This window comes from Sorex fumeus, unplaced genomic scaffold, assembly GCF_029834395.1.
Source record: "Sorex fumeus unplaced genomic scaffold, SorFum_2.1 ptg000007l, whole genome shotgun sequence".
NCBI classification, from domain to species: domain Eukaryota; kingdom Metazoa; phylum Chordata; class Mammalia; order Eulipotyphla; family Soricidae; genus Sorex; species Sorex fumeus.
Genome location: NW_026606064.1, coordinates 22,987,555 through 23,013,225, shown reverse-complemented (window position 1 = coordinate 23,013,225; position 25,671 = coordinate 22,987,555). Strand labels below are relative to the sequence as shown.

The 25,671-nt window shown below is 39.9% G+C and overlaps 1 protein-coding gene across 1 annotated transcript; it reads left to right on the top strand.

Moving 5' to 3' along the window:
- The first annotated feature begins 713 nt into the window (after positions 1–713).
- On the top strand, positions 714–25,605 carry EIF3M (eukaryotic translation initiation factor 3 subunit M). The gene is made up of 11 exons (XM_056137080.1): positions 714–852; positions 4,880–5,012; positions 7,482–7,620; positions 8,225–8,348; positions 10,886–10,980; positions 16,722–16,805; positions 17,588–17,687; positions 18,192–18,273; positions 24,118–24,261; positions 24,914–24,974; positions 25,412–25,605. The coding sequence occupies exons 1-11, from the start codon at positions 811–813 to the stop codon at positions 25,530–25,532; spliced, it is 1,125 nt and encodes a 374-aa protein (XP_055993055.1). The 5' UTR covers positions 714–810; the 3' UTR covers positions 25,533–25,605.
- The last annotated feature ends 66 nt before the right edge of the window (positions 25,606–25,671 follow it).

Here is a 25,671-nt window from a genome sequence, read left to right as displayed (position 1 = left end):
TTAGTTTGGGGCCACACCTCCCTGTTCTCAGCTACTTCTGCGTCCGTGCTTAGGGATCATTCCAGGGTGGGCTGGAGGAAACCGTGTGGGATGCTGAGGACCGAACCCGGGTTGGCGCGTGCACGGCAAGCGCCTTTTACTGACTGTACTATCAATCGGGCTGGTTCGACGCTCTGGGTGCCTGAGGTAGAGCACAATTAAACTGTATGGCGCAACTTCCTCCGGAAAGCAGTTTGCAGATCAAGACAACATGCCTGACTAGCTGGTGCCCCGATAAAAGCTCAACTGAGAGTTAAATTATAAGCGGGGGGAAAAAAATAATTGAGGCACGCAGCAACCAAAGCATAATCGAATGTTCTTTCGGGAGTGCCAAGGATCAAGGCGGGTTAGATTCAACTGTGGAGATGGGATCTGTGCAGCGGGGTGTAACGTTCGAGACCCCAGCAGCACAGTGTGAGGGACTGTCAGAGACAGTGGAGCAAATTTCCACGGCCTCAAACACCTAAACTTTGCCGCGGTAGGTGAGCTAACGAGATCCTACACAGCGGGAACAGGGAACTGAACCACGCAGGCGGCGAGGAGGCGCAAGGGCGCCTGGGTAGAGCGTCGCGACACCGGCCGAGTCCTTCCGCTCCGCCCCGTTCCCGCCCCCAGCCGGAGCCGGCGCGGAGTGCGATTGGCCCGAGTGGCTCCGCCCAGCGCGCGAGACGACCCGGAAGCGGTTCTGCGGCGTTGCCGCGAGGCCCGGGCTCCCTTTTCCGGTCGGCGTGGTTCGGGGAGTGGAACGTCCGCTGATCCCGGGCCTTCACCATGAGCGTCCCGGCCTTCATCGACATCAGCGAGGAGGATCAGGTGTGCTGCCGCGCCGCGGGTGCCGCCGCCACGGACCGGGTGGTTGTGCGGGGCCGAGGCGGGCGGGGCTCCGTGCGGTGAAACGCGGCGCTCGCTTCTCCGCGCCGAGGAGGCCGCGCGCGCGCGCTGCCGGTCGCCGCCGCCCCGGCCCGGAGGTCCCACGCCCGCCCGCGGCGATCCGTGGCGAGCTGGGGATCGGCGACGGGGCTCCCCCGACCTGGAGCCCGCAGCTGGCGGAGTGGGATTTTTTTTCCCACGCCCTGGGCCGTGGCATCTGCTTCCGGCCCCTTACGGCTGCCACCTCGAGTGGCCGTGGGGTTGCTGGAGTGCCGAGCCCTTAGGTGGCCCCGGCCGCGTCGAGTCGGGGGAAATGAGATGAGTTGAGGTTTTCTATCGTGCGCCCACAGAGGCTTAGGGGACCTCCTTCGTGTATCCGTCGGTGACGGGTTCTTCCTTGTGCCAGAGTTGTGTGGCCAGGGAACGAAGCTTGTCAGTTCCGGCACCTGCGAGCACCCACACACTCGCGACCCACCCTCCTGTTTAGTGCAAGGGTCTTTCTTGGGCATGGTTCCAGCATCTCCTTTTCGCCCCCGTGATAAAAAAAAAAGTTGAGATGAAACGATATTTTTAAAAAAATCTTTTTTGTAGAATTAGGAACTGCCTCCATAAAATACTCTGGATTTTCTGCTGACGTGGAGGTTCTGGTTTTCTGTAGAAGACACTTCTGAGATCACTTTAATAAATGGAAGAGATAGCCTCCCTTATACACACACAAACACACTCAATCCCGGACCGTGAAAGAATTTAGGTCCCCATCCCAGCCTGGAAGACCCAACCAGGAAAGGGAATTGAAAAGGGTGCGGGTGAATTTTTGAAGGGTAGAGAAAAGGCATTGAACATAGATAGATGGAAGATGTGGAAGTCTGATTAGTAATGGGATCCTGTTATCAACAGTTGACTCGGGGTACTGGACAGAGGCTTTTTTTTTTTTTTAAATTTCAGAGCTTTCTTGTCATTGATGATTGTCTAGACTACAACAGCACATTAGTTTCACATAATCCATTCCTTTACAGGCAAGTGTGTGTTGGCGTTAAGAGTTGAACTTCAGTTGAACTCTGGAGTTGGGAATCCTTGCTTCTTTACTTTTCCTTGTGCCACTCCAAGTGGAACTTGTGGCTCCTGAAAGTGGCAGATTGAAACAGTAACTTGATTAAATAGTTCCTATAGAAAGTTTGCCTCTGAAGCAGAAACTGAACAAGTGCCCATATATTTAATAGGCTGAATTGGGTGATACTTTTAATCTGTTTTAGGGGAGGCATGCTTTTCATTTTTTTCTAATTTTGGTCTTGGGCCATATTCCCTCCACTCCATCCCCTTAGAGTCTCCTGATGGCCCTCTTCCAGTATTATTTTTGTGTTTTGATTGGGTGACAAGTTGGGGAGGAGGCATGTTGGAACATACCCATAAGCCTGTGGGAAATCCAACTGGGGATGAAGCCACCTGCCCCCTGGATGACAGTTTTATGAAATGTTTATAATGCTAACTGGTGTGAAAGATTTTCTTAAAAGATTTGACTCCATCAGATCTGCAGGTTGAATTTTAAAAATTAAGGGTGGGGTTTGGGTCCCAGTGGTTGTAATGGCTTACTCTGGCTCAGGGATACTGGCTCACAGCTTACTCCAGGATCACTCCTGGTGATACTCAGAGGACCTTGTGGGGTGCCAGGGATTTAACCCTGGTTAACTGTGTGCAAGGCAAGTGCCTTACCAACTCCAGCCCCTAATAAACTTGTCCTAAGCAGCCAGACATTTGAATTTGGAAAATATGATGCCTACCCTACGCGTTTATTGAAGGTATCCTCCTTTCATGTTTTGGTCCTTTATACTAAATACCATCCGCTTTATACTTGACTGCTATAAATCAAGTTCTCAAAAGAAAGTTCTTCGGTATTAAATATATACATTACAGTAGAAAATGTCTCTGTCTAGCACTGTATTCATGTTTTATGGGTCTAAGGGCACCTTCTAGTCCAGATATGCATTTTTGTATTATAAAAAGTTATTTAGCATTTAAAATTTACTAGTTTAATCAAGGCAACTTCAAATGCATCATTTTTTAAAAAAATTTTATTTTATTGAATCACCATGAAATATAGTTACAAGCTTTCATGTTTGAGTTACAATCACACAATGATCAAAAACCCATCCCTTTACCGGTGCACATTCCCCGCCACCAATATCCCCAGTATACCCCCCTTTCCAACCCTCCCCCTGCCTCCATGGCAGATAATATTCCCCATACTCTCTCCCTACTTTTGGGAATTATGATTTGCAATACAGATACTGAGAGGGCATCACATTTGGTCCTTTATCTGCTTTCAGCACCCATCTCCCATCCTGACCCATTCCTCCAACCCTCTTTTTCTTAAAAGATCACTAACATTGTTAAAGGTTGTGTGGCTCCTTTTTAAAGAACACTGCAACAACATCATTTAAATGTCTCAAGAAATGAGCAAGAAATTGAAAATCAAATTCATTGATTTTAATTCTGAAGATGACTCACCTTATCCACTGGATTATTTTATTATTATTATTTTTATTAGCCACCACTAATTCTTTTTTTTTTTTTTTTTATTGAATCACCATGGGAAAGGTTACAAAGCTTTCAGGTTTAGGTCTCAGTCATGCAAATATCAAGCACATTTCCCTTTACCAAAACTTATTTTTTACCATGAAGAACCCCAATAAAACCCCACCCCCCACCCCTCCCAGTCCCTGTGGGGCAGATGAATTGTAGTTAACACTCTATCTGCTTTGATTAGATTCATTGTTTCAATAAAAGATTCACCACTATTATTTAGAGTTTACCCCCCCCCCCCCCCCAATCAGACATGCTGACACAGCATTGTGAAGTGATTTGCCTTCTACAGCTGGGTTCAAGAACCATATGTTGGTTTTGGATTTCTGCTATTTTACTTATTGACCCTGGAAGTATTTCTACTGAAAGTCAGATAGTTAAGAAACTGGTTTCTGTGCTCTGGAGCCGTGGCCGTGCTGGAGAGCCGCTAGTGGGGGGCAACTGGTGGCCTCGGTAGGGCGTGAAGGGCGGACCGAAACGCCCCCCTTCCCATGAGGTTTTAGTCGCCCCCAGTCCCCTGGCTCATACCTGCTGTCCACAAATGCATCATTTTTTAATACTCCTCTGATGATGTTTGTCTGAGATAGGTTCTCTTGTATTTAAACAACAGGATTTTCCTGTTGATAAAATACGGGTTTTTTTTTTCAACTGTACCTATGGTGTTTCACTAATAAAAATTAAAAAGTAAAAAAAAAAGTTTAGTCTAAGGATTTATGCAAATATAAAGGTAAAAATAAAAGACAGAAATAAGACTTTAAAAAATTCTATTTATTTGGCCTACAATACCACAGACAATGGTTTCTCTGGGTTTTTTGTTTGTTTGTTTTTAGGGGTGGTCATTGGTTTGGGGGTCACATCTGACAATAACAAAGGTTGGGGGGGTGGGGCATAACTCCCAGGGTGCTTGGAGAACCATGTCATGTCAGTGAATGAATCTGGGGGATCCAGCAAGCAAAACATCTGTTCCAGCCCTTTTAACCTCTGAGCCATCTCCACCGTCAAAGATGGACAATTTTAAGTAGGTACATTATGTTCACTTGGAAGCTGTAGGATTTCATTTCTTTTAGAAATGAATTTATCAATCAGGGTCAGTACTCCTTGCATTCTCTCCAAAATTTTGTTTTATGTTAGAAAGGATTTTGCTACTGCAGGATGTCCAACAGGCTGTAGGTGACATGAGGGAAATTCTGAAGGTGATAATGGCTATCATAATGGATGCGTTAGAGGAGGAAAATCGGACTCGAGGTGATAAAAGGATAGGAGAGGCAAGGCAGCATTCTTTAAAGTCATGAAGTATTTACATTTTACTTTTTAAGGAATAGTCATTGGTTTGAGATCTTGCATCATTCATAATCAGTTTTATAAATATGTAGCAACATTTATTCAACAGGCTGCTGAACTTCGAGCATATCTGAAATCTAAAGGAGCTGAAATTTCAGAAGAAAACTCAGAAGGTGGACTTCATGTAGATTTAGCTCAAATTATTGAAGCCTGTGATGTGTGTCTAAAGGAAGATGATAAAGGTTTGCTTTAACTTTATTTCTTAATCAGTTACAAAGGGCCTACTTCTAAAGTATTGTAAATTGTATTTATTTTGGAGGTTATTATTTTTAAGCACTTAGTTTTGTCAGGCAGTTCTCTGCATTTCTCAGGACATCTGGATGACTTAGCTTAGGGTCAGACTAACTATGAAGATCCAGTGATGTTAGGGAGAGGACGTACAGTGCTAGTGATTGGGACTCTGCATGTAAGGCTTGCTTCTTTGACCTTTGAGTCATCTCCTTGTACCCATTTAAGCAATATTTATATTCTTTACACATAACTTTGTTATTTGTATGTAGTAAGCTTATTTTGGGGCTGGAGCAATATCACAGCAGGTAGGGTGTTTGCCTTGCATGCGGCTGACCCGAGTTGATCCCTCACCCCTCTCGGAGAGCCTGGCAAGCTACCAAGAGTATTCTGCCTGCACGGCAAAGCCGGCAAGCTACCCATGACGTATTCAATATGCCAAAAACAGTAACAACAAGTCTCACAATGGAGACATTACTGGTGCCCACTCGAGCAAATCGATGAACAATGGGAGGGCAGTGCTACAGTGCAAGCTTATTTTGAGATACACCTTTTTACTGCATGATTTTTTAAAAATTATTCACAATAAAATATAGTTTCAGAATAAACTGAAGAAAAGTGGTTTTTGTAGGATTTAGGTTAATATCAGAAGGGACTACTTTTATGTAATCTAACCTCATTTTAGTTTTTGTTGATTCCTTGTTTATTGAGATGTAGTGGGTGATTTTCAAAATTGGAAATCCTGAAATCTCTTAATATTGGGGATTGAACTTATTCTGACCTAACAGTAATTTCCTAAGGATTTAATGTCTTGCCAGTAAAAATTGAAACCCAGTATACACAGGAAAATTAGCTTTCTGTTTAACTGGTTAAGAATAAATGCTTAGGCAGTAAGTTCCCTTTTTTTCTTTTTGTTTTATGGTGGGGGGGGCACTATACCCAGTCCTGCTCAGAGCTGACTCCCTGACTCTGTGCTTGGATTGCTGCTAGCGTGGCTATGTGGGGAAATCACGTTGGTGCCAGGAATTGAACCCAGGTTGGCCATGTGCAAGCAGTTGCCTGATCCACTGTACCATCTCTCAAAACCTCTTTTCTTTATAAATACACAAGCTGCTTTTTTTTTATTAAAATTTTTTTTAATAGTGAGACATCATGAGGTACAGTTGCAGACTTACACATATTTGTGCTTGGGTTTCAATTATACAATGATCAAATACCCATCCCTCCACCGGTGCCCATTTCCCACCACCACGGATCCCAGTATCCATCCCACCCCCTATCCCACCCCGCCTCTTTGGCAGGGCATTCCCTTTTGTTCTCTCTTATTGGGTGCACAAGCTGCTTTTTAATGTTAACTGTATAACAATGGGCTGGAGCGATAGCACAGCGGTAGGGCGTTTGCCTTGTGTGCAGCCAGCCAGCCCGGCTGAGCTGGGTTTGATTCTTCCGCCCCTCTCGGAGAGCCCGGCAAGCTACTGAGAGTATCTTGCCCGAGTGGCAAAGCCTGGCAAGCTACCCGTGACGTACGTATTCAATATGCCAAACGCAGTAACAACAAGTCTCAAAATGAAGACGTTACTGGGCCCGCTTGAGCAAATCGATGAACAATGGGAGGACAGTGTTTGTATAATAATAATTAATGTGGTTTGAATTCATGTACACTTTTTTTTGCATAATGCCCTCCTGAAGGAAAGGTATAGCTTAGAACAGTGTTTCTCAATCCTTCCTTCCAATCTTGTTTCCTTCCTGTGACCCACCCCCACCTCATTCTGCCAGTTGGGCCCCTAGTCTCATACCCCATGTACATGATTTTTACTAGTGGACCTTCTAGAATATCCTGGGGGCGTACAGTGGGGTATATGGCTCCTGGTTGAGAAATGCTGATCTAAAATAGTCATGTATAGTTGGTTTGTGAGCAAATGCTAGCAGTGCTGCTTAGCATGGGATGTATCTAGATAAACTTCATTTTACAATACTAGGTTTAAAAACTAATCCAGAGCCATACCAATAGTACAGCAGGTAAGGCACTTGTCTTACACTTAGCTGATCTGAATTCAATCCCCAGCACCACATAAGATCCTGGAGCAGAGAGCCAGGAGTAAGGCCTGAATACCATCTGGCATGGCTCAAAAAAAAAAACAAAAACTAATAAAACACAACTATCAATGTTCTATTTCTGCCTTAGTGGTCTGCAAAAGACCACTGCTTTTAGAGTTAATATCGTAGATTACTCTCCATGTATTGCTGAGGTCTTATACTGTAGACTTGCCACAGAGCTATCTCTTGAGACACCCAAATTGCATTTATTTAAAATGTCTTAATGTTTAATAGTCTTTGTAGTAAAGTGGTAGAAATACATGTTTAGCAAAATATATTATATAAGTACCATAGTATCACTATTTTGTTATCTGTACATACTATAGATGTTGAAAGTGTGATGAACAGCGTGGTTTCCCTCCTATTGATTCTGGAGCCAGACAAGCAAGAAGCTTTGATTGAAAGCCTCTGTGAAAAGCTGGTCAAGTTTCGGGAAGGTGAACGGCCATCTCTGAGACTTCAACTGTAAGTTAAGAATTGAAAGATGGAATTTTTTGAGGTGCTCCTTTTCAAGTCACTATCATTTAATGTTTCAGAGCAAGAATTCTTGAGCCAGAGAGTGGGTATGACATTTTCTTTACACGTGGCTGACCTGGGTTTGTTCAATACCCGGCCTTCCATATTGTCTCCTGAACCCCACCAGAAGTGATCCCTTAGTTACAAACTAAGGAGTGATCCCTGAGCATAGCCTGTTAACGGACCGAAAACAAAAACAAGCAAGAAGTCTTAAGCTTGGTTTTTAGCTGCAGCTTTTACTGTGTGGCCTTAGAAAAGTCACTTGCCTTAGTTCCCTCTTGTGAGTAAAATTATATTAATCTGATTAATCTGGTTTGATTTATTAAGAGAACTGATAGCTCTTTTTGTTTTGATTTGGGGCCACATCTAGCAGCCCTCAAGGGCCTTTCCTGGTTCTGTGCTCAGGGATCATTCTGCTTGGGTGATCCAGATGGGGTCAGCCAGGTTCAAGGCAAGTGTCCTACCCACTCTCCTATCACTCTGGCCCCAAGAGCTAATAAATTTAACTTAATTACTGAATCTACTGATCTGAAACATTTTGTTTGTTTACCAGGCTAAGCAACCTTTTCCATGGTATGGATAAGAGTACTCCCGTAAGATACACAGTATATTGCAGCCTCATTAAAGTGGCAGCATCTTGTGGTGCCATCCAGTATATTCCAACTGAGCTGGATCAAGTAAGTAATTATCTGGGATTACTGTTTATAAAGTGCTGTTTAAAAACACTTCAGTTTTATGTTACAGCTTAAGCAATAGAAAGAACGTGGGTTTTTTTGTTCATTTTTTGGGCCATATTTGGCAATGTTCAGGGTTCAGGGGTATATATATATATATATATTTTTTTTTTATGTAGGAGTACTGCTATTTATTCAGCCACTGATTAGCTGATTGAATTGGGCATGAACTCCACCTCTTTTTTCCCATTTTTTATAATTTTATTTATTGGATCGCCGTGAGAGCAGTTTCAAAGCTTTCGGGTTTAAGTCTTGGTCATACAATGAAACACCCGTACCTTCACCAGTGCCCATTCTTCACCCCCCAAAACCCCAGTATACCCCCATCCCACACCCTCCCCCTACCTGTGGGGCAGATGATTTCCACATTACTCTCTCTACTTTGATCACATTCAATATTTTGACACCAGACCCACCATTATTGTTTGGGATTTTACCCCAACACTCAGATCTGCTGAAAAGGCAACAGTAGACAATTTATTTTCTATTACTGGTTATGAATAACATATGATGTTGTGCGGCTGCAGTAGTGACTGCGCAATTTTGAAATTCTGAAATTTTAACACTTAAATCTGGAGGGGTTCCGAGATTTGCTCCTGCGTCTCTGGGATCATAGCCAGTAAGCAGCTTGATCAGGAACCAGAAAGGCCATTCGTGGGCGATGACTTGGGTCTCCTTGGGGTGGGGAGGACAGGACCGGCTCCACCCCCATCCTGTGAGGCCCTGCGTGTCTCGTCACTGCGGGCCCAAGCCTGACTGTCCAATGGCCTCTGGAGGATGGCGGCCACCAAGCCACCAAGGGGGAGTAGGCGGAGGGACAGCACCCTTTCCCCCTTGGGGTGGCCCAGCGACAGTAACCTACTGCGGGATCCGGGCACATTTCTGCCAAAAGCCACTGGGTTTCAAGATTTGTTTCTGAGTCTCTGGGATCATGGCCGTTAAGCAGCTTGATCAGGAACCAGAGAGGCCGTTTGTGGGCGATGACTTGGGGTCTCATTGGGGTGGAGAGGACAGGACTGGCTCCACCCCCATCCCTTGAGGCCCTGCGTGTCTCATCACTGCAGACCCAAACCTGACTGTCCAGTGGCGCCGGGCCGCCGGGGGAACAGACCAAGGCAGGAAACCTATTCCCACCCAGGTTGGCCCAGCACCAGTAACCTACTGCAGGGACCGGATGCATTTCTGCCAAAAGCCACTGGGTTTCGAGATTTGTTTCGAGATTTGTTTCTGAGTCTCTGGGATCATGGCCATTAAGCAGTTCAATCAGGAACCAGAGAGGCCATGCCTCCAGTTATATAGCTGAGCCGGAGGTGGTTTGTGGGTGTTTCCTACATACCTAACTTTGGGCAGTTTACTTTTTTGGTAAACTTTGCCCCAAGTTTTTTGGGTCTGGCCAAAGGCACAGCAGCAATTTTGGGATATCTGGAAGTCTGAAGGTGCCATCAGGCTGCTGATGCACTAGCCTCACAGGTACAGATTGACCTGCTGGTGGCACCATACCCCCCAGGGGTATACTGTTGGATCTGTTCTCAGGAATCACTGAGGTCAGTTCTTGGGACCATATAGAATGCCAGGAATCGAACCTGGGTTTCCGCATGTAAGTAAGTGCCCTTCTTGCTGTACTATCCCTCTAGCACCTATATTTTTTTTAATTTTTTTAAAATTTTTATTAGTGAGACACCATGAGGTACAGTTGTAGACTTACAAATTTTTGTGCTTGGGTTTCAATTATATAATGATCAAATACCCATCCCTCCACCAGTGCCTATTTTCCACCACCATGGATCCCAGTATCCCTCCCATCCCCCACCCTCCCATCCTGCCCTGCCTCTGTGGCAGGGCATACCCTTTTGTTCTCTCTCCTTTTGGGTGCTGTGGTTTGCAAAAGAGGCAATGAGTGGCAATCATGTTTGGTCTGTAGTCTACTTTCAGCATGCTTCTCCCATCCTGGGAGGATCCTCCTAGCACCCTTTATTTGAACAGCACCTATATTCTTTTATTTTTCTTTTTATTAGTGAAACACCATGAGGTACAGTTGTAGATTTACAATTTTTTGTGCTTGGGTTTCGATTATATAATGATCAAATACCCATCCCTCCATCAGTGCCCATTATCCACCACCATGGATAATATCCCACCCCCACTCCCCCATCCCTCCCTGCCTCTGTGGCAGGGCATTCCCTTTTGTTCTCTCTCTACTTTTGGGTGTTGTGGTCTGCAAGAGAGGCATTGAGTGGCAAACATGTTCAGCCATAGTCTACTTTCAACATGCATCTCCCCTCCTGGGAGGATCCTCCAAACATACTTTATTTGGTGCTCCCTTCTCTATCTGAGCTGCCCGTTCCCCTAGAATGCCCGGCTGGCCTCTAAGCTATGGAGTAATCCTCCTGAGCACCTATATTCTTAATGTTATCTCTTAAGTTGTTAAAATATATCCAGTTGTGTCATTAAATTTCTTCCTCTTGTCAATCTCATCATAGGTTAGAAAATGGATTTCTGACTGGAACCTCACCACTGAAAAAAAACACACCCTTTTAAGGCTACTTTATGAGGCACTTGTGGATTGTAAGAAAAGGTATTCAGAATTAACAGACAATGAAAATTGTGAAGCTGTTGGTTTGTTGTTTTTTGTTTTTTAAATAAGCTGAGTGACTTTGTGTTTTGTTTTCCATGAAGTTGCTATAAATATATTCCTATAAATTTACTTATTAGAGATACGTACAAAATTTAAAGTATTTTATACTGCCCTTAAACATTTTCAAAGCACAAGTTGCTCTTGTATAAATTAAAATTATGCAGTGGTACTTTGTTTTAGTACAGGATAGTGCTCTTCATTTTTAATGGTGAGGGCCTACCATAGTTTCTTTCAAGTCACATAGAAACTACTTCTGAGAGATTACTTTACATTAGATCGGCTTTTGCAAGATCTTGTGTTTCTATAGCCTTTTATTCAGCCCAGCACATATGAGACTTAAGATTCTTTTTCCTACACACCCAGTTTTAGCATATCTATCAAATAATAGGTTTAGCCATTTGCAGAATTTGTGTGAAAAGAATATTCTAGCTTTTTGACATTGTTTCTATTTTCACTTAGTGGCTAAATTCTTTAATTAGTCTTCTATTTAGTTCTGTTGCATAGGTTTTATACTCATTTTCTGTGCTAGGGTGTTCATTTTATTCAGATCAACAAGATTTTTGAAAAAGTATTGTAGATTTTTGCAGAGTTTACATTTTAATCCAAAAGAATATATGAATATGTTGGGAAAGAGCATTTCATTAGAAAAGTAGATGAGGGGCTGATCTTGCATTCACAGACTTTCAGCATCTATTTGTATATTACAGACTGGTACACTTGTAGCAATCTAGCAGGTTGTAGAGTCTTAGCCTATTGAGACTACTTCAAATCTTGCCTTTCCTATTTATTGTGTGAACCTAAGTCACTAGTTGTCTAAGTATCTTAGTTTTTGACTTTAAAGTGGAAATTGTACTTTCAAGGTTATTGAAAAAGATTAAGATAGTATCCTCATAAAGCTCTTTCAGCAATAAATTCATCAAGAAAGCAGTAGTTGTTGGGTATTCTCTCTATTTTTTTCAAGGTCACTTTTAAGAAGTTAGATTTCTTTCTGGCAATTTAATATATGTTTGTTTTCCCTCTAAATGTGTAGTTGCTTACCAGAGATCACTGAATAATTTCTCTAAATGCTGTTTTGTAGTTCTCTTCTGTAGGTCCTCTTTCTCATCTGTGTAGAAGAAAGTAACAAGTAATGTTTTAAAGTTTTGCTAGTTGTCAGAAATAGAAACAGATACCAATTTTCATCTGTGGTAGATATTCTAGTGCAAATATATTAGAAAATATCTGTAGCATTTGTCTCAAATTATTAAGTCTCTTCAGACACTTTCTTCAGTTGGTTTTAGATCTGGCTCTCTTGATTCTTTTCATTTACAACCCATTTATCGGTTCCTTGCTTTTCCAATACAGAGGACAGACTCACTTCTGAGACTGCTAATTTTCTTCTCCTGACTTTTATTTACATGGTGGTTCTTTTGTTTGCCTTTATTTTTCTGTGATGGGGGGAGGGGTGGCTGCATGCCAACTATTGTTTTGGAGTGGCACAGAGATACTAAGCATCCCTTTCCTCTTTTACTAAAGTGCCAGCAGTGCTTCCCACTCATTTGAACAGCTACAGCAGGTCCCATATACTACCCAAATGCTCTGGAGTTAATGCTGTGTTCTCATTTCGTTTTATGTTTTCAAATGCTAGTTTTGTGCTGATAGTTTCAATCTTCCGTCACCTGTATTTTCCTCATGAACTCCAGATATCTATTCCTGTTTAATTTTTTCATTCAACTACTAAAAAAAAAATCTCAAAAATGAACCATTCCATTCATTTTCCCTTCTAAACCTGTTCCATGTTTTTTTTTTCCAACTTAGGAAATAGAATGTCTGCTTCTGGTTGCTCAGATCCCAATTTGGGATTCATCAGTGACTAATACTTCACATCTAATCCATCAGTGATACTTTGTTAGCTATTAAAAAAAAAAACTCAGTTAAACTAATGCTTCCTTTTGTTGCTGTGTGGTCTGAAGCAACAATTACTTTTTTTCTTTTTAGGTCACACCTGGTGGTGTTCAGGGCTTAATCCTGGATCTGCATTCAGGAATCATCTTCTCTGGGGACCATATATGGTTCCAGGGATTGAACCCTGGTTGGCCGTGTGCGTTCTTCTTAACTCTTTGATTATTGAAGTTCCTTAATGAGTCCTTATTTGGTACCTTTTCTCTCTGCAACCTGCTAGAAAGTTGTTTTAAATATTGGAAATCAGATCTCTTTTTTGGGGGGGGGGGTCACACCCAGCAATGCTCAGAGGTTATTACTGACTCTGCACTCAGGAATTACTCCTGGCAGTGCCTGAGGGGGCCATATGGAATGCCGGGGATTGAATCCAGGTCGGCCGCGTGCAAGGCAAAAGCCCTACCCACTGAACTCTCACTCCAGCCCCCAAATGAGATTTTCTTCTGTCTACTTAGAAACAGCCAATAGCTTGAAAGTTAATGACAGTCAGCTCAGAGTCTTGCTATTAAGAGTTATTCTCTGGTAATTTTCTATTCTTGTTACTAGTAGACACAACATTTTAATATTTCCTATCCAAGTTTCACAGACAGTTTTGTTAATTAGTGTGTAATATCTGACACTGGTGGGTGCTTAGCATATATTTATTGAATGAATGTTTCTAAGCTAGAAATTTTGTAAAAGAAGTGGCAATAAGAAATTCAAAGTATGAAAAATGGTTTGTAAGTCTATAATCTGCTCTTTGCAAAGGCATTCAAATTAAAATATTTTAAAAGACTGCAAATATAAGAACCCTGATTTTCCTCAATTTTGTGAGTTTCCAGTATTTTGAGTGTTGATTCCTTCACTGATAAGAGATGCCACCCAGCAGACACTGCTGTTCTTGCTTTTATTGATCTCAGCAGACTGTGGCTGTAGTACCACTTCCTTCAGAATTTTCAGTTAGGTGACATTGCTCCTTATTTCTGTGGCCTTTTGGGTGGTTCATTCTTTGACACCTCTGTAGCTTTTTCATCCTGCTCCTTGGAATGTCCATTACTCAAGATTTTGGCCTTGGACTTTTTTTCTCTACTCTCTGTACCTTAGTCTGTTCCTATGACTGGTGTCTATAGAAGGAAATCTGCATCTCTAACCTGGGCTTTTCTTCTGAGCCTCAGACCTTAATGCTCAGTGTTCTCTACCTGTTTTGATTTAGATGTGGCCCATGGGTCCCTCATACTTAATGTTAGGACCAAAATGAATTCAGTATTTCCCCCTGCTAAGTTTTATGTTACTAAATCAGACATCTCACCATCGTTCCTGTGTAGTATCTCTGCTCTACAACTACATGATTTTGTGAAACAAGAATTTTTCATTATCTGGGTTTTCTTAGTCTGATATGAAGGAGTCGAACATGGGGTCCAAACTACTACTACCACTACTACTACTACTACTACTACTACTACTACTACTACTATAATTTGGGTATGAATAGTCATTTTGCCATTTTTGTATAATGTAAAGACAGACTAAACTTTCATTTTATATATGGATAATCCCTTCCTCAATAGAGCCTCACCCTATACCATACCCTTTACTTATCATACTTTAAATATGGACTGGAGCAATAGCACAGCGGGTAGGGCGTTTGCCTTGCACGCAGCCAACATGACCGGACCTGAGTTTGATTCTTCCGCCCATCTCAGAGAGCCTGGCAAGCTACCCGTGACATATTTGATATGCCAAACACAGTAACAAGTCTCTCAATGTTACTGGGCCCGCTTGAGCAAATCGACGAACAACGGAAGGACAGTGACAGTGATTTGACAGGGAGGATCACATCCCTTTGTTGTGCCTAAACATGGGGCTGCAGTGCAGCTAAAATTTGCTTGTGGTGCTCGGGATTGCAGATAGCAGAGTTCCTAGAATGGCTGCTGCTCAGAACCGATTTAGCAGGATGAACATGGTTTTTTTTGTTTGGGGGCCATAGCCAGCAGTACCCTGACTTGCTTACTCCTGACTCTGCACTTAAGTATCATTCCTGATAGGGTTGGGGAACCATATGGGGTGCTTGAGCTCAAACCCAGGCTGGCCACGTGAAAGACAAGCATCTTATTAGCTGTACTATCCTCTCCAGCCCCAAGATTTAAATTTTCCCCAGCCCTAGTCTCCATATAATTTTATTGGAGCATAGCCACTCCCACTTACTTACATAATGTTTGGTTGCTTTTGAGAAGACCTGACTCATAATGGCTTGCAAAACCCAAAATAATTTCCTTTTTTTACTCCCTTTAGAGAATATCTGCCTGCCTTGGTCTAGATTTGCACTCAGCCCTATTTGTCTACCTAAAACACTCCCATATTTTGTCAAATTTCTACTTTCTACTTAATTCTCTTTATTCATCTACTTAAAACTTAATTCTCTTTATTCATCTACTTAAAACCCTTTGTTTAAAGACTTGTGAGGTTGCAGATTTCACAGTGTTCATTTTGAATGATTCACTTTTCACTGTGGTTTATTTAAATTGATCGACTACATAGTTAAGGATAATTTTGGTTTGGTTTTGGACCTCACCCAACAATGCTCAGGGGTAACTCCTGGCTCTGCACTCAGGGATCATTCCTGGTAGTGCTCGGGAGACCATAAGATGCCGGAGATTGAGCCTATGTCTGCCTTATGTAAGGCAGAGGCCCTACCTGCTGTATTAGTTTTTGAGGATAATTTAATTGAAAGGGTATCTTTGTTTTTTTTTGTTTTCGGGCCCTGATGGCCATGCTCAGGACTTACTCTTGGCTCGGCACTCAGGGATTACTCCTAGTGGTGCTCACACTGGATTGTATGGGGTGACAGGAATAAAACTTGACTGCTGTGTAAAGCAAGCACCCTGACTGCTGTACTAACGCTCCAGTCCCTGGAAGGGTATTTTTAATGGATAACGTGGCCAACTTGAGTTCGATTCCTCTGCCCCTCTCAGAGAGCCCGGCAAGCTACTGAGAGTATCTCGCCCGCACGGCAAAGCCTGGGAAGCTCCCCGTGACATATTCGATGTGCCAAACACAGTAACAACAAGTCTCACAATGGAGATGTTACTGGGCCTGCTCGAGCAAATCGATGAACAACAGAGGACAGCGACAACTTAAATACTCGATGTTGGCTCAACTTCATCTATATTGTCCGAACAATTTCTATGACATGAAGCTTTTTCCCCACCTAAAGGCTGTATTTTTGGTACTCCTCTACTTGGAAAGTTATCCAACTTTCATCTTCCACTTTCAGTTCTTTTCATATAGAAATGTATATTTTACAGTTTTCTGTTACGGCTTGTCTTTTTTTTTTTTTTTGGTCACACCCAGCAGTGCTTAGGGGTTATTCCTGGTTCTACACTCAGGAATTATTCCCAGCGGTGCTTGGGGATCGAAACTAGCTCTGTCTTGTGCAAGGCAAATGCCCTACCCGCTGAGCTATCACTCCAGCCCCTTGTATGTAATTTCTTAAGAGAGCACTTTCCTTTCTTCTAAATGAAGTAACTTTATCTTCCCTATCTTCACATGTGAACTCTGTTACATCAACCACTCATTTTCTTAATGGTCTTGCTAGCTTTTCCAGACTGTTTTTCCTCAAAGAACAGATGTTCAATAACTCTTTTCCATAGGAAGGACTGCCATCTTTCAGGGTCACCATAGTGTTTGACACTTGGAATACACTTTTGAATGAATGTTTGGTAAAGTGATATTCTGAGATTCATAAGACAGTATTTTCTTTTCAGTGATGCTGCTTCCAAAGTCATGGTAGAATTGCTAGGAAGTTACACAGAGGACAATGCTTCCCAGGCTCGAGTTGATGCCCACAGGTAATATGAGACTTAATTGTTCATATGACAGCTATCAGCAGTTTAGAGGACAGCTATTTAATCAGATAACAGCAGTCATGTTTGCATTCACCAGAGGTACAAATTTCTTTGATGTGTGGTCTGTGGTGATTTTGATATAGATAGTAAAATTAAGGTTTTAGTATTAGAAGAATAATAGATTGCATTTTAAGTAACCACATGGTGTTTGCTGTATGGGTTTTTGTGACTTTAGAGCAATAATTTCAAGGTTATCTTGGCTCAGTTTTTCATAAATGTTAAGGTGTATAAAATTAGGTAAACTTGGTGCTTTGTTCAGAATAGCCCATTGCTATTGAATGAGTAGCATTGAATATAAGGCTTTTGAAGAGAGAGTTCCATACTTAGTAGAATAGAAATTACATCTTCCTTCTAAGGTTATTGCTTCCTTTAGGCTGTATATGTATCATTGACAAAATGGTCAAGGTAATACCCTATATCTAGGGGTTAAATAAGAGAATACATGTAAAAACACTTATTTTAGTTAATATGATATGTGGTAAAACTTATTGCAGCTTCATTTATTCTTTGGTTACTTTTGTACTGCTTTTCTCTAGCTGTTTTTGTCTCTGTTTAATACGTTAAAATAAACCACAGATTTATCTAATCTTCAGCCTTTTAAATGCTAGGTTTATTACACTCTCAGGTACAGTATTAAATTTAAAGTTCTTCACAATCTAAAAAATATATACGTAAAAAGGACTTGAATTTGAAGACTAAGCTTGAGTTTTAATTTTTCAATTTAGGTGTATTGTACGTGCATTGAAAGATCCGAATGCATTTCTTTTTGACCATCTTCTAACTTTAAAACCAGTCAAGTTTTTGGAGGGCGAGCTTATTCATGATGTAAGTAGTTAATCCTTAAAGTGAACTCTCTTGATAGTAATGAACTGTATTCATAATAACCATTGGAGGGATCTGGAAAGAGAATTTCTTCTATACCAGGATCAGGCTAGAATTAAGACAGCTTTTCTCTAGCCACTGAACACACTTCTGACTCTTTTATTTCCTTGTCTATTATAAACAGATAATGTCAGGTAGCTTCCATTAGGACGATTAATCAGATATTTAGAACCCACTTTCCATGTGCAAGTATAATTGTTCTGGATTATTTTCAATTTGTACTATGTCGTTACCACCATCTTTTAGGGTAGATAGTTTAGAACTCACTTTTTGTGTTTACTGATTATTCATCCAGGTGAGTCTCCAAATTGTTTAAATAGTAATTTAATCAAAGTGGAATATCTTCTCTGAAAGAAATGTAGAATTTTATTGGTGGGAACCAGTATCTTAAATAATGAGTGTAAGTGTTTCTATAATGAATATTTATCTTTTTTTCTCTTTGTATAGCTTTTAACTATTTTTGTGAGTGCTAAGTTGGCATCATATGTCAAGTTCTATCAAAATAATAAAGACTTCATTGATTCACTTGGTAAGTTTTGGAGTTTATTCTCTGGCGTGGTAGAGATAGGAATGTATAGTTACTAGAGTTATTATATACTGTGAGATCCAAAGTTACAATCATAGTCTTATTGTGCAGATAGATTACTCTAGCCTAGCCAGTGGTGTATGATGGAAGAGCAAGACATACTATATGCAGAAGGAATTGAGCATCAGAAACTAAGGTACAGGAGGGGCCTAGAGTGAAAATACAGCAGGTAGGACGCGTGCTTTGCACATGACTGACCTGAATTCAATTTCCAGTACCCTGTAAGGTCTCCTGACCCCCACCAGAAGTGATCCCTGAGCACAGAGCCAGGAATCACCCCTGAGCATTGCTGGGTGTGGTCCAAAAACTAAAAAAAGAAATGAATGTGCAGGAGTTAGTGTTCATAATGGAGAATATGAAAATAGAAGTCAAAAAACAAGAAAACTTTTTTCTCTAAAAATGCTTGTTGGTCCTGTTGGCTCTATAATAGCATTATTCTCTGAACTTCACAACAACAAAAAACAAGCAGCAGCAACAGCAGCAGCAGGTACTCAAGGAGATTCAGATGGAAATGGTCCTCTTGAGCTGTGGTGTTTGAAATTTTGAAGTGGGAATGGAGCCAAAAAGAAGACTCACCATTATCTACTTATAATAAGACAATTTTTAGACAAAGTTAACAATTATAAAAGTGCTTTATTAAAATAAGCTAAACATTGTTTAAAATAGTTTTTTTGTTGAAAGTTAGTACTCCATAGGATAGTTTTGTGTTGTTGCTTTTTTTAAGTGAAATCGGTTATGAAACCAAGTGCTTTGTTTCCGTACTAGATAGTATTCAAAGTACATTAGAGAGTGGTTATATTTTCCACATTAAAATAAAATAATTAGCCTTTCTGATTGGGATGTGAATGAAGGATACATGTATAACCAACTGGAGTATTGGTCCTCGATTCAGTGGTCATTAAATTCTGTCACCTGTAAATTTTGTGTGGCCAATGAATTACTGGAAGATTGAATTATACTGAACATTAGAAGGCATTTGAAATACACCAAGATAGAGTAGAGATGCAAGTGTGTGTTTTTGTAGAATGCTTTGCCAGGTGCACTAGACCCAGAAAACTGCATTCTGTCTCAGTTAATTTGTTTTGTGGCATGAAGCTATGTGATGGAATGTTAATGTCAGCAACCTCTTTATTTACGCACCAAGGAAAAAGGAGTAGTAATTAACACTTTGACACTCCCCCATTGATGTGTAATTGACTGTTTCAAAGGAGCACTGGTTCATAAGCTATTGCATGCATTAAAATTACGTTTTCTATATTGCGGCATTTTAAGACAGGGGTCAGTGACAATGCAGAAATTGTTCAATGATGCACATTTTTTTATTACTGCATTAAGGTTTTGACATATTAGTAATGAATAAATGTTTCCATAAAATTAGTTTTTTTATAACTTTAAATTTGAAATATGACCCAGAACACTGACTTTCTCTTTAAAGGCTGTGTTCTAGTTTCATGAAACAAAGCTTCCTCGAAGTCGAAACTCTTCAATTCCTCTTAACTGACTTAATAGTTTCATTTTGAGAATAAGACTCAAGGCTTTAATAAATTTAGATTCTTGTAACTTGCATTTTGTAATGTTTTAAAATGTAGTTTTTTAAATTTAGATAGTATTTCACATAACTCATTCTAAAAATGATATTCATTTCTCAGAATTATTGATTTAATGTAACTGCATAAATCAAAGCTTGTAACTGCACAAAAGATGGCAACAAAATAAATTTTGGGAATTTTTAATTGTACCATTAACACTTCAGGAAATCCATTCATTTAGTCAAAAGACACTGTACTACTTATATGAGAACAATATTTCTAAAATTTATTGCACTAGCTGTTCAGTTCTTTAATTTACCTTTCATTTCTTGAATAATCTGCAAAGAAGCAATCTTTATAAGAAATAGGTTTGTGAAATATGGGTTTTAAAAGCAATATTATTCTTTGTGTGTATTAGGTAATACTTTTAAGCACATAGTAAGCTTAAAGTCTAAATACAAATGTCTACATTCCACAGGTGGCATCAGTTTATCAGAACACTTTGTTTTATTAACACTGACAACTTGGGCCAACAATAGCATTATCATTTGTCAGCTGAATTGCCCTAACATGTCCACATGTAATCTGGTGTTACTACCTTCTTGTTTCAGAAAGTTAATCAGTACTTAATTTGCATTTGTTAATTAGGGTTAATGTGCACTAATTGATTTTTGATGCTTGTAGATTTCCATTAAACCTGGTTAGAGATACTTACCTCATTCAGTTGAGTTATGATGATCATGTTTTTGTTGAATCTGTGCCAAATAGAAAGCCTGCGTCATAATTAAAGCTAATTAACAGTCAATTATGTCCTATATTAATGGACTTCACTGGTCTTCTGCTAATATGTGAATGTGAATCTCAAATTTATTTATGGATCCTAGGAACTTTTAAGACAGTACTTAGTCAGGACTCCTTAGGGGTTAAGTGATTAGATTCTGTATAATTTGAAAGTCCAGGAAAATGGAGTACTTATTCTAAATTAATTTTTTTTGTTTTATTTTTTAATTTTTATTAGTGAAACACCATGAGGTACAGTTGTAGACTTAACAGATTTTTGTGCTTGGGTTTCAATTAAACAATGATCAAATACCGATCGCTCCACCAGTGCCCATTTTCCATCACCACAGGTCCCAGTATCTAAATTAATTTTAGAAACTTCTTTTTATTACTAATGACCTGCCATGGAATCAAATATTAGAATTTAGCTTTTACTGAAGAACAGGTAATAGAACAGGTAATGTTTCATTAATTTAGGTGAGGTCTTCTAAGTTGTGCTCAGCCCCTCCCATTTTTCTTAGATAGCCTGAATGGGCTTTCAGTGAGGGTCCCAGGGTGCAGTGCTGCCAAGATCCTGCAGTGTTGGCAGTCACCTGGTGATGCTGTAGGGCCACACTTGATGATGCTCAGGGGACCAAGGCATGCTGGAGATTGAACTAGAGTCAGTTGCGTGCAGTTTATGCCTTAAACCCTGCCCTGCCATTTAGGCTCCAGGATTTATATTTTGTCTAGTTTGTAAGTCAGTCTGTATTCTAAGCCTAGTACATTTATTCATTTTGCTCAGTTTTACTGTTTTTAAAGTGAAGGGTTTAAGACTAAATTGTTTTAAGTTGTAAGACTTGTTTGTACCTAATTATACTAGCATAGTGCTTAGACCTTGTAAGGGAAATTTTGAATTGTACAGATTTTTATTTCTGCCTTAATGGAATAGATATCACTAATACTTTTAGCCTCTAAATGATAGATATACTTTTTTTGGAGTAAAATGGTTTTATTTATTTTTTATTAGTGAAACACCATGAGGTACAGTTATAGACTTACAGATTTTTGTGCTTGGGTTTCAGTTATACAATGATCAAGTACCCATCCCTCCACCAGTGCCCATTTTCCACCACCGCAGGTCCCAGTATCCCTCCCACCCCCCATCCCCCCCATCCCACCCTGCCTCTGTGGCAGGGCATTCCCTTTTGTTTCTCTCTCCTTTTGGGTTCTGTGGTTTGCAAGAGAGGCATTGAGTGGCAGTCATGTTTGGTCTATAGTCTACTTTCAGCATGCTTCTCCCATCCTGGGAGGATCCTCCCAACACCCTTTATTTGGTGCTCCCTTCTCTATCTGAGCTTCCTTTTCCCCAGAACGTGTGGCTGGCCTCCAAGTCATGGAGCAAAATTCTTGGTACTAATCTGGGCCACTCCTGGGTGTTAGTCTCCCATTTTGTTACTTTATGTTCCCCAGATGAATGCAGTCTTTCTGTGTCTATCCCACTCTTTCTGACTCATTTCACTTAACATGATACTTTCCATGTAATGCCACTTGTATGTAAATTTCATGATTTCATCTTTTCTAACAGCTACATAGAACTCCATTGTGTAAATGATAATACATATACTTTTAATTTTTAGATACTAAGTCCAAACGGACTATAGAAATGGAATTGTTTTGGGGCTTCACTGGGCTGTGGTCAGGGATTACACCTGGCTCCAGGCTCAGAGATCACTCTTGGTGGCCTCTGGGTACCATGGTCCTAGGTACTATGTACTAGGTACTGTGTACTAGGTACTATGGTTCTATGGATTGAACCCAGGTCAGCCCCATGCAAATTAAGCGCCTTACCATCTCTTGCCCCAGAACTAGAATAATTTTTACAACTGAATGTTTTTGGAAGCATCTGAAAACTTGTGCTGGCAGTACAAATATTAACTAGATAAGGTTTAAGGCATCTAATTAGTAGAAATAAACTTAAAGCAATTCAATAGGAAGTATTGTAAAATTTATTTTAAAAGCTGTAAATATAAAAAATGTAAAATGTATAAATTTTCGAGACCCCAGAATAGTTTTATTGAACTCATAATCATTGGCATAATAATGATGAAATATGGTTCTAGAAAAATTGTATTTTGATTTTGTTTTGTTTGGTGACAATACTTAGTAGTGCTCAGGGCTTATTTCTGGCTCTACTCTCAGGAATCACTTCTGACTGTGGCTCAGGGGACCATTTGTGGTACCCAGGGATTGAACCCAATCAGCTGCATGCACGGCAGATGCCCCACGGCAGTTGTCACTATAGCCCTAGAAAAAATCATTTAAATAGCCCATAAGTTTATGGAATCAGTTTATGATTCACAAATAAGTTATTTTTAAATTGAATTACAAAGTTATAAAGTTATTTGTGGTTCAGTTTGAGGTGTATAATGTTTACAAATAAGTTTTAATACAGATATTCTCCCTTTTTTTTCTTTTTTTTTTTTTATTAGTGAAACACCATGAGGTACAGTTATAGATTTACAATTTTTTGTGCTTTGGTTTCAATTATACAATGATCAGATACCCATCCCTCCACCAGTGCCCATTTTCCACCACCATGGATAATATCCTCCCACCCCCATCCCCCCATCCCCCCCGCCTCTGTGACTGGGCAATCCCGTGTTCTCTCTCTCCTTTTGGGTGTTGCGGTCTGCAAAAGAGGCATTGAGTGGCAAACATGTTCAGTCCATAGTCTACTTTCGACACGCATCTCCCCTCCTAGGAGGATCCTCCAAACACCCTTTATTTGGTGCTCCCTTCTCTATCTGAGCTGCCCTTTCCTCTAGAATGCCCGGCTGGCCACTAAGCTATGGAGTAATCCTCCTGGTGCTGATCTCAGCTATTCTTGGGTATTAATCTCATACTTTGTTACTTTATATCCCCCAGATGAATGCAATCTTTCTATGTCTATCCCTCTCTTTCTGACTCATTTCGCTTAGCATGATACTTTCCATGTTGTACCACTTGTATGTAAATTTCATGACTTCATCTTTTCTAACAGCTTCATAGTACTCCATTGTGTAGATGTACCAAAGTTTCTTTAACCAGTCATCTGTTCTTGGGCATTCAGGTTAGATATTCTCCTTTTTTTTTTTTTTTTTTTTTGTCTTTTTGGTTCACACCCGGCAATGCTCAGGGGTTACTCCCAGTTCTACACTCAGGATTTACTCCTGGTAAAAAAAAGATATTCTCCTTTTTTTTTTTTTTTTTTTTTTTGGTTCACACCTGGCAATGCTCATGGGTTACTCCCAGTTCTACACTCAGGATTTACTCCTGGTGGTGCTCAGGGGACTTACGGGGTGCTGGGAATTGAACCCAAGTTGGCTGCATGGAAGGCAAACGCTCTACGTGCTATACTATTGCTACAGCCCGAACACAGATTTACACAATTTTACATAGGAGTTGTATTCAAGCAGGTCTTTAGTATGGACCCTCATTTGCTTCACTCTATTTTTAGGCCTATTACATGAGCAAAATATGGCAAAAATGAGACTGCTTACTTTTATGGGAATGGCTGTGGAAAATAAAGAAATATCTTTTGACACAATGCAGCAAGAACTTCAAATTGGAGCCGATGATGTTGAAGCATTTGTTATTGATGGTAAGTGAATTAGAACATTACTTTCTTAAGAATTTATCTTGTACAATATGGAATATAAGATTTTTAAGTAGCCATCTAGAGTCTGTAGCAAATGTCTGTGTTACAGATTAGGGGCTGTATTTTTGTACTAGAGTGAAAGTTTAATAAAAATATAAATTATTTCCTTAGAAACAGGATCTTCTTCCCCAGAGAACTATATTAAAATGATTTAACTGTTAATCGGAAATTTTCTTTGAGAGTTTTAACTGTGAAATTACAATTAAGGTTAATAAGATGTACAGAACTACTGACATTGTTCCTTTCTAATCTAAGTCCCAAAACAGTCCTATAAAGATGATTTAATACCTTAGTTTATTAGGTAATTAATTTTTTCCCCTATAAGTGATTTTAGGAGGATTTTATTCCTGATAAGTGATTTTAGGAGAGAATACCTAGAATTATTTGTTAAAAACTGTGATATTTAACAGTGATTGCCCAGTGACCTTAAGACTTTACTTTTGGTTGCATCGTATTGTTGTGCTTCTTCTTAGTTTCAAAGGGGAAATATGTAAAATAAAAGTTTTATTGCTGCTTATACTTGGTCAGTTTTATACCTTAGATATCTCTTGGGAATTTCCCATATAACATAGCATATGAAAAATCTTTATTTCAGCAGTGAGAACTAAAATGGTGTACTGCAAAATTGATCAGACCCAGAGAAAAGTTGTTGTGAGGTAAGATATTTTATATTTTGCAGCATTTTGTAGAACAGTTTAGTTTATTTTGATTATTTCATTTAAGTGTTTAAAGAATCAAGGTAATGTTTTTATCAGTTGACTGTAGTCAAATAGTTGCTATTTATCATAATTTTATTAAAGTTCAGACTGAATGTGATTAGCTTATTTAATGAAAGAGTCCTATTTTCCAGCACATTTCATTTAATGGCTTCGCATTGGCTAGAATACTAATGACTTTTGTGGCTGGTTTGTATAGTTTAGGAAAGTGGCAGGTTTAGGATCTGTGTACTAAAATTTCAAAATAAACTTATTCTCAAAATCCTAAATAGTCTATTAATGTATATTTAACCTCACTTTTAACTAGATATAAATATATAATGTAAAAGAATACATAATTGAAGTTTCTAATCTTTCATTGCTTTTAATTTTTTCAGTCATAGCACACATCGGACATTTGGAAAACAGCAATGGCAACAATTATATGACACTCTTAATGCCTGGAAACAAAACTTGAACAAAGTGAAAAACAGCCTTTTGAGTCTTTCTGATACCTGAACTTTTATGTATATGATTTTGTTCTTTTTTGGAAAAAACTAAATATAGTAAAATGTTATAAATTAAAATTTGACTATAGCCTGGACATTTATTATTGCAGTTTTTTAATTACAAACTTTATACAGAATAATTACAAAGA